The following is a 9,558-nucleotide window of genomic DNA, read 5'->3' as shown; positions in this document are numbered from 1 at the left end:
GCCAGGGGTAGCGCAGGTAACCAAAGTGGCTAGCGGAGTGGGGCCAGTTGCTGAGGCGGGAGGAGGGGCCTGAGGCGTGAGGGAAGCCGCGATGAGGGCCGTGTTGACGTGGAGAGATAAAGCCGAGCAGTGGTGAGGAGTGGGGCAGTCCGGGAGGAGCGGGAGGCCGAGCCGTGGCGGGGATGGCGGGAACCATGGCGAGAGCCCCTGTGGTTGCCCGGGGCAACGGGCCTGCGGCTGGGGCTGAGGGCGCTGAACTCCGGGTCTGAGCAACTGCAGGGTCGCCCTCCCACCCTTTTGCGGATGGAGAAACTTGAGGCCTGGAGAGGAAGCCAAGGGGTGTACCACGCGTGAGGTAGTGTCCTATCGAGGTCGTTTTACACCGAATCAGCCTGGGCCTGTCAGAATCCGTCCTGGCTTCGTCTTACTACCCATGACAATGTCTCTCAAAAAGGTCACAGATTTTGCCACATGTACAAAATCTTGGCGCTTTTCTCTGAATTGCCTGATTATCACTCAAATATGATTTTACACTCTATGATTCTACAAGGAAGCGCTATTGCTCCATATTTGAAAGTCAATATCACTTGCTCTGAGATAAATGAGAAACTCTAAGTTGGGAGAAACAAAACAGTGTAAGTTGTAGCTAGATACTGTTGCTAGGAACCCTTTAAGCCTCTGGTCTGCTGTCCTGGAGAACTGGAAGTTTAGCAAGTGTGGTCCGAGAGGTGCTTGAGGTAAATAGCTCAGAGCAAGACTTTCTCCTATGGTTAATTAGAAGGTTGGAAAGAAAATCAGGAGAGTGACTTTCTCACCTTATGAGTCGATGTTAATGTCCTATTCCATTTTTATCAACTAAATCCGTCATACAAGGAAACATTTGGGAAATACTGACTTATTGGATAGTTCCCCTCAGCCTGACCTTAATCTTCCTAGCTGATCTTTTCACCTTCATGGTGCAGCCTCTGTTTTGGCCACTGGAACAGGACCTCTAACATTCCCTCTCTTGAAGGTGTGCAGAAGGCATGCCTTTTTTCTTCATCTCCTTACATTGGAATTGTAAACATTCTGTAATGTTCCCTTCGGATACGGTTTCTCTCTCTTCTGTACTCTGCATTGGTAATAGCTAATGCTTACTATGCACCAGACCCTGGCTAAGAACTTCATGTCTTTTTATCTTGTCACTTCACAACAGCCCTCGGAACTATGTATTGTAATTACCTCTCTCTTACTTAAAAGGAAACTGAAGCACAGAGAGGGTAACTAATTTGCCACAGTCACACAGCAAGTAAGTGGTGGAGCCAGCTTTTTTCCTCACTCCAAAGCCAATACTCTTAGCTACTAAATTAGTTTTTTTTTATGTTACAGAGGTTGCAAACCCAAATGCCTGCAGGAGTCAGGCAGGCAATATAATGGGAGATGTTTATTTGTATCTTAAACTCAAGGAATCATCTGACTCTCCTAAGAGTATTCTGCTATTCTACACCCCACTTTTCTTGAAACACATAGCCCTACCAGTATATCTTTCACTTTTACTTTTAATAGAAATATGTGTCTAAAAAATTCTTTTGGGGCGCTTGGGTGGCTCAGTTGGTTAGGTGTCCAACTCTTTATTTCAGCTTAGCTCTTAATCTCAGGGTCCTCAGTTCAAGCCCCATGTTAGACTCCATGCTGGGAATGGAGCCTACTTAAAAAAATAATAAAAGATAAATTTAAAAATTACTTTTTTCTTAATTCTATTATGAAAGTACCCACTGCTAATAACTCTTGAACAAATTTGACTTTCATGTCAGAGAGTAAAAGGGAGTGGCAAGGAGTGTGGCAAACTAGAGATCTCATGCTCTGCCTAAAAAGGGCAGCTGCTGCTCAGCTCCTGCCAATTACCACCCTGCAGAAATTTGGCCTAGTGTACTCAGATCTTCCTGTTTTTACCAGAAGCTATGAATTTGGGTTTTTATTTGAAATGCCCTAATTTTTAATGCTGGCAACTAATCTGAAACTGAAATAAAACACCATGTGGGCCAAACAAAACATTTGCTGGCCAGATACAGCCTGATTTGCTCCGTTTTCAATCCCTGGCGTAGAATTTTGTTCATTCCTCTCTGTGGTACTTCGAATCTGTATAGTGTAAAGAGTTATTTTTGCATCTGTTTATTCCAGAAGTCTATAAATCCCTTAAAAGCAATGGCTACTTCTTATTCATTTCTAAGGCATATTCCAGAGCCTAGACAAATCAGTGGTTTGTATGACTGTTAGATGGATAGGTGTATTCGTTTGATTGATAGTTGTATTCATGAATAAATTAAAAAGTGAATGAATGAATGCTGAGTTTAGATTGATTATTTGGGTTTTGGCCCATTATAGGTTTGAAACAACTTATTAGATTAGGGACTGTAGGGCTTCTATAGACCAGCAATCCTGATGGCAGCTACATATGCCAGCTGGAAGCCTAGAATAAGATAAAACAAAAACTATTAAAAAATAAATAGTGGAACTAAGAGATCTTAGATGTCTAAAATTAGTCATCCACAACAGAACCAGCCACTGTTCTTTGACTTCCAGTCCAAACTTCACGTGGTAATAGGATTTCTATTTTTTGAATATTGCTGCTGTGATCATCAGATTTGCACTTAGCTAGGTGGTCCTGTTCATCCTCCCCCTTCATCCTCTGCTTGCTAACATTTAAATATATGCTTTTCACTTCAGCTGAAAATTCCATTTTCCTATCCAAAATTCCTTCCCAAATGCTCTTATACTTCTCTGAACTCCCTCCTTTCTTTTCTTTCCTTTTTTTTTTTTTGAAAGATTGTATTTATTTATTTGTTTGTTAGAGAGTGAGAGAGAGCGAGCACAAGTAGGGGGAGCAGCAGGCAGAGGGAGAAGTAGGCTCCCTGCTGAGTAGGGCTCCATCCCAGGACCCTGGAATCAGGATCTGAGCTGAAGGCAGACACTTAACTGATTGAGCTATCCAGGTGTCCCTGAACTCCCTCCTTTCTTCCTTAAAAGCACTGCTTCAGGTTTATCTCAACGTAGATGCCTTATCTGTTAGCCTGCCTTATTCCAGTCAGGACAACATTTGTTATTACCCTCCAGTTACACCAGCTAGTATTTACTGAATACTTGCTATAGGCCAGACAGTGTTTACATTCATTATTTTATTTAATCGCCACAGCAACCAGTATGGTTGGAATTGTTACCCCATTTACAGATGAAGAAACAGACTTAACAAGGTGACATAATTTGCCCAAGATTCAAAGTAAATAACTGGGGCTGGGTCCGATTGTGCAGGATTTGGAGGGGCACCTTGGGACTTCAGTTTACAGTGAAGTGGGCACAAGGTTGGCAGAGGACGATTTGCAAGATTTGCCCTCTCTCTTTCTGCAATGACATTTGACAGCGAATCCTTCTCTTAAAAGAGGGTGGATTGGGGGAGAGAGCCATCCTTTAGTACAATAAACTGCCTGCAGCCTGGTGGGCACTCCAATACTGGGAGTGTTCAGAGGTTGGATGGCTATCTCTAGGGAATTCCTAGGGAATTCCCTGCTGTGTGTGGGAGCTGGACTACCTGACAAATTTTAGGGTCTTTCCCAATTCAGAGTTTCTTTGATCTTACCAATCTTGAAAATAAAGCAACCAGTTGTTTTTGTTTGTTTGTTTTTACCAGCAAAGTGGGTTTATTCAGGAATAGGAGAGGAATTATGATTCAGGAGAAGAAAGCTATGGTGAAACACAGGCAAGTTCTAGAAACAAAGGAGAAGAAGACACTTTTGTAGAGGAAAGGTGGAAGGAGTTGGGAGAGGCTATTATAAGCAAAAAGTCCATTAAAGTAAACTGGGAGTTCAGAGTGTAGTGGCTTTTCATTGGTTGAGTTGTGACAATCTCTCATGTTGCTGGGCCAGGAGAAAAATCTTTATCTAGGGTAAGGTATAGGCTTCTTCCTGTTGGTTCTTCAAAGGGTTGCCAACAAGTAGTACACCATGAGCGCTCCCGCTTCTGGCCTCTGGACTCCATTTTATTTTATTTTCTTATAATGCAATTTTTAAAAAAGATTATTTATTTATTTATAATCTTAAAAAAGATTATTTATTTATTTATTTGACCGAGATCACAAGCAGGCAGAGAAGCAGGCAGAGAGAAGGGGAAGCACGCTCCCTGCTGAGCAGAGAACCTGGTGTGGGGCTCGATCCCAGGACCCCGAGATCATGACCTGAGCCAAAGGCTTAACCCACTGAGCCACCCAGGTGTCCCTGGACTCCATTTTAAATACGGTTTTCTTTATTTGGTTTCAGTCTCATGATGTAATTAAAGTCTGAGGGGTTTAAGATAAAATAGTTTGTCGATTATATTCATTTTGTGTCTAGGACAATGCCATGCACGGTGGGCCAACAACTGTCTAAAATAGGGTCCTTGCCCTTAAACTGCACATGACTATAATTAAGATAGTATTTGAAACTGTGAAATATAGAAGGCAATATAATTCAGAGCTACAATGAATTATACAGATCCTAAGTGGATTAACAGTTTAGATTGGGGTAAATTGAGCATTACATTATACTTTAGGAAGGCAAATTTCAAGATATATAGAGAAAACGAATTTTCACATCTGAGAGTAAGATAGTTTAAGGCTTGGCCCAAATCAGACACCTAAATGATTTTCTGAGAATTCAACCCAAAATGATCCTTATGAAGAAGCTCACCACAGGAACCACTTTAATGAGCTTAGATTGTCTACAGTGCAGAAAGGAAGCCACATGACCAAGAATGACTATAAAAGAGAGGTACAGATCCTCTCCAAAATCTGGTACCTCATCACAGCAACCCACAGGTGTCAGGTGCTTGCACAAGGCTGGCCATGCACCCGGAGGTGGGAGGGCAACTCTTTAGCCTTGTTTTGTAGGTGAGGACAAAAGCTCAAACAGGATGTAAGATCTTCTGAATCCAGGTCCCTTCTGAGTTTCACTTTACTGCCTCAGGTTGTGATACGCACCAAGTATATTTTCCTCTAGACTCAGAGAAAGTGCAGAAAATAGTAAGGCCCAGATACGTTACCATGTAATAGGGAGGAAGCTGAAGAACTCAGTGTCTGTGTTTGCTTCTATCAAGAGGGATGCCCACCCTTGTTCCAGCTTCTCCATCAGCCAGCTGTTGAAGATATGCGAAGAGTTATTATTGTTATTATTTTAAGAATTATTTTTTTAGGGATGCCTGGGTGGCTCAGTGGGTTAAAGCCTCTGCCTTCATCTCAGGTCATGATCCCGGGGTCCTGGGATTGAGTCCCACATCAGGCTCTCTTCTCAGCAGGGAGCCTGCTTCCTCCTCTCTCTGCCTGCCTCTCTGCCTACGTATGATCTCTGTCTTCAAATAAATAAATAAAATCTTTTTAAAAAAAGAAAAAAGAATTATTTTTTAAAGGAAGCTTCTGAGGCCAACAGAGCCTATATAAAAAGCTTTCTGAATTCTACATGTAATGCCTTTTTTTTCATATTGATAAATTGTGGAAACTGTTGCTAATTATTTTGTCAACTATGGCATATGCTAATAATCATGAAAATGAGGGCCACAAATCAGAGTGTATTATATCTTGGGCTTTGGAGCCAGACTGCCTGGGTTTGAATTCTGGTGCTGCCTCCACTCAGTAGTAGTTTATTTTCGGACAAGTTACTTAACTTCTCTGGGCCTTAATTTTTCTCATCTGCTGAATGGGTATAGGGTTATGAGGATTAAGTAAACTAATACATATAAAGCATTTAAACTGTACTTAGCATACACTGTAAATAGATGTGCTTAATAAATGTTAGCCACTATTACTGTTCAAGTACTAAGGATAACAGAGGTTTGTCATATTTGAGAATTCTTCAAGAAAGTGGAAGGCAATATAGCACAGACTCCAGAAGTCTTATCTGATTTGAAATTCTGGTCCACCATTTGCTGGTAGTATGATGTTGGGCGAGATACTTGACCTCTCTGAGCTATGGTGTCCTCAACTACAAAACTGAGTAATAATTCTTACCTCATGGAATTGCAAGGATGAAATAAAATAATATATATAATAATAATAAAATATAAATAAACAAAAATGAATAAAATAAATTAAAATATAATAATAATTAATAATAAGAAATTTAAAATAATAATAATAATAATTTCAAGAGCTCAGCAGGAGTATCTCTGGAATACACTCCAAGTACTCTTCCCCCAGGGACTATATGTCTAGATTACTACAGGTATCAGGTAAATTTATACCATGCTTTTAAAAAAATATTTATTTATTTATATTTATACCACACTTTTCCAGATAGGCTGCCCTGGCAATGCTATCTAGCACATTCTTACTAGAGTCATCTGAACTAAGGAAATCTGCCTAGGGCATTCAAGAAGCATTGTAATATGGCTCTAGTCTGTTTTCTAGCCTGATCTCTCCCTACTGCCTTGGTGTGGTAAACTGTTTCAGTCAATTCGATTGTTTAGACTATTTGCTATTCCCCACCTTCCTGTCTTTGCTTATTCTGTTTTCTCTGCCTGAAATGCTGCCCCCTCCAGATCTCCTCTTGCATGTCTCAAAAGCCCTACTTTTTTCATGTACTATTTTTTTCCATGAAGCTTTTTCTTATCTGTTCTCCAGATCAGAACATTGAGTCTTCCTCCTTTGAATTCTGCCTAAAACCTTTACTCAGTATTGTTCTGTATTTCATCTAAGAGGTCACTGATTGTAAAATACCATTATTTTACATACCACTAAGAAAGCAAAAAAGGCTTTCAGTTAGGCTGACATATCATCAACTACAAGACACATCCCCACCTCAGAGATGTTAAAATGTGAAAAAATGTATGCTTCAGAGTTGATGACATATGGTAGTTCTTTATGAATGTCTCTGAATCACATTTCCTAACTGGATGGTAGTTTCCTTGAGGGCAGGCATTTGCTGCTATAATTTACTGGATTTACTGTGATTTACTCATTTTGTATCTGTTACTGCTTAGCACCTAAGAGGTATTCATTAAGTATCTGATTGGTTGGAAATAATAATGATATTTTAATAAATGACCAATTTTCAGAAACATGTGGATTTAGTAGCCCTCAGTTTGTCTAGCCTTTATAGAAGAGTTAGTGCCTTCGACTGTTGATCCTTTGAATCATCTCTGGTGTCTGGCTGCTGGACAAGTGGAAATTGGAACATAAAGCTAACTGCCGAGTAAATCGTGATTGAATGGGCTGCCAAGGTATGGTGGTTGAATGGAATTTGCAACCAAATGCAATTCTTAGCCATTATTTTATCCCTCATATACAAGCAGTGTTTCATAATGGAAATAAAGTTTGCTTTCCTGGCCATTAGCAGACCTCATCATTTTGGTTCCTAATTGTCCTTTTGTCTTGTCTTGTCTCCTGTTTAGTATATATGACCTCGCGTTTAAGCCTGATGGAATGCAACTGATTTTGGCTGCAGGAAACAGATTACTGGTAGGATTGTGTTTGAGCTTCCTTTTTAAGTGCTTTTTTCCCTCTCCCTCTTGTAAATGCTCTGAAATTTGACTCCCTTTTTTTAAGATAAAAAAGGCAAGGGCAGAAAAACCAGTCATTTTTTATTAGGGAAGGAAATGGGCTATTTAAAACAGGTAAGTAAACTTTCTATCAGATAGGAACCTGTGAACAATACCTCCTTTGGAGTCATTAATCTTTCCCTTTTTACTTTGAGACACCCATGAAAGAGTTGAAAACAATTAATCAAAATGCCTTTGAAACTGTACTGGTGTCAGCTGACATTTTGTCCCTCTGAAAAATTCAAGCAATAAGACTGAAGCAGCCCCCTTCCTGAGAAGCCAGATAGCCTGACCCCAACTTTCAGGCATTGGCCTACCTAAATAATTCCATATGGATGGTGTCCTTTTTTCATATTTTCAAAGAATATAAGTTCCCTCTGGAACCTATCCCAGTGTATAAAAGTAATTTTCAGAGAACTCTTTATGTTTGACCTAAACACCTTTGTATGATCTCTCCTTCCTCCTACGTAAGTCCACTTCCCCTCACTCTGTTGTCTCGAGATATGCAGACTGACTGATCTCCATTCTCTGTATGGTAATTACATAATCTTAAAACCTTGGTTAAATTGTTCTGCAGACTTCTTCTCGCCAGGGTAAACAGTCCAATTCCTTTTACTTTTTTTTTTTCAGAGGTTATCTTCTCCAACACTAACCATTTCTGGAGGGTTTTGCCTTGATTACTCAGGGTGTTTTTAAAATTTCCACATATTTATAGGTGTTACAATGCTACAAAATATCCTAAATCCAAATTACAGCTAGGTTTTATAATATTTCCTTTGATTTGCAAACCCAGAGTTCAGGTCTATGACTTTCAAACTCTTGATAGCAGGTATGAAACATCTCTCTATGATGTTCATACTAGGGGAAGGGCTAGTACTAAAATTTAATCATGTTGTAGCTGGCTCTTTGTGGGTGGTAGCTTAACTTGGGAGCGTCTAGCTTGATTGGTTTTATATCCAAATTCACATAAGTTGAGTGAATTTTGTACAGAAGTTCCGCGGAGTGAACTTCTATTTCTTAAGGATTAGTAGCATGTTCCTGGCCATGTAATTCAGAGTTAGGACTTATACTTTTTGGGTCCTCCGCTTTAAGTCATATTCTTTCTGGTTTCTCAGTGTAGTTTTTACTTGATAAAATTTAGAATATTGACAAATATTGACAAAGTGACAAATATTTTGTTATATAAACAAGAACAGGAGCAACCTGCAGGAATTCTAACTAATGGATATCACGGGAATACTCTGTACTTTGTCCTCCCCGCCTCCCACAGTGGGAGGCGCAGAGGGAGAATCTTAAGAGAGAGAATCTTAAGCCTGTAGCAGGCAGGGCTTGATCTCACAACCCTGAGATCATGACCTGAGCTAAAATTAAGAGTCGAACACTTAACTGGCTGAGCCATCAAGGCGCCCCTATACTTCTGTCTCTTTTTTGACAGGTTTATGATACCTCTGATGGCACCTTACTTCAGCCCCTAAAGGGACACAAAGATACTGTATACTGTGTGGCATATGCAAAGGATGGTAAGAGTCTATTCTGATTTTACACTCTCTGCAATGGCGTCATAGCCGCTCATTTTTTCTCCTTAGTCACTCCTGAGTACGACTTGTGGTTGCAGAAGATAGTTCAGTTTCTTAAGCTTCAATTCAATCATTCAAGTCGACAAGTACTTACTGAGGGCCATCTATGTGCCAGGCACTATTCTAGATGTTTGAAATAAGTAAATTAAACAATATGCTGGAAATAAGGCAGAATAAGGGGAATTGGAGTGTTGGGTGGGGCAGGAGATTAGGTACAGAAATGAGGGAGGTGGTGAGGGTGGGTTTATTGAGACAGGAACAGATGAGCCAAGACTTGAAGGTGGGGAGCCAGTGAGATTCTGATAGGGGGCATCTAGGGGAAGAGAGCTTCTCACAGAGGGAAAAAAACTATTGCAAAGACCCTGAGGTGAGAATGTACCTTCCAGGGCCTTTGGCAGAGAGAGTCAGGGGGAGCAGTAGAGGATATGGGTAGAGAGGTAAC

The 9,558-nt window shown here is 40.4% G+C and overlaps 1 protein-coding gene across 6 annotated transcripts in view; it reads left to right on the top strand.

The window, feature by feature from the left end:
• Positions 1-3: 3 nt before the first annotated feature.
• Positions 4-9,558, top strand: part of IFT122 (intraflagellar transport 122) — a 70,992-nt gene continuing 61,437 nt past the window's right edge. For 3 of the 6 annotated variants that reach the window (XM_082748404.1, XM_082748402.1, XM_082748399.1), the window contains exons 1-3: positions 32-132; positions 7,393-7,459; positions 8,975-9,059. In XM_082748404.1, the coding sequence (XP_082604530.1) occupies positions 92-132; positions 7,393-7,459; positions 8,975-9,059 (193 nt within the window). In that variant the 5' untranslated portion in view covers positions 32-91. Of the gene's footprint in view, positions 356-7,392; positions 7,460-8,974; positions 9,060-9,558 lie in introns of all 6 variants that reach the window. The other 3 variants (XM_082748401.1, XM_082748403.1, XM_082748400.1) reach the window with 3 other exon arrangements.

This window comes from Mustela nivalis, assembly GCF_964662115.1.
Source record: "Mustela nivalis genome assembly, chromosome: 1".
Lineage (NCBI taxonomy): Eukaryota > Metazoa > Chordata > Mammalia > Carnivora > Mustelidae > Mustela > Mustela nivalis.
Note: the sequence above shows the minus strand (reverse complement) of the source record. Positions and strands in the feature narration are given on the sequence as shown.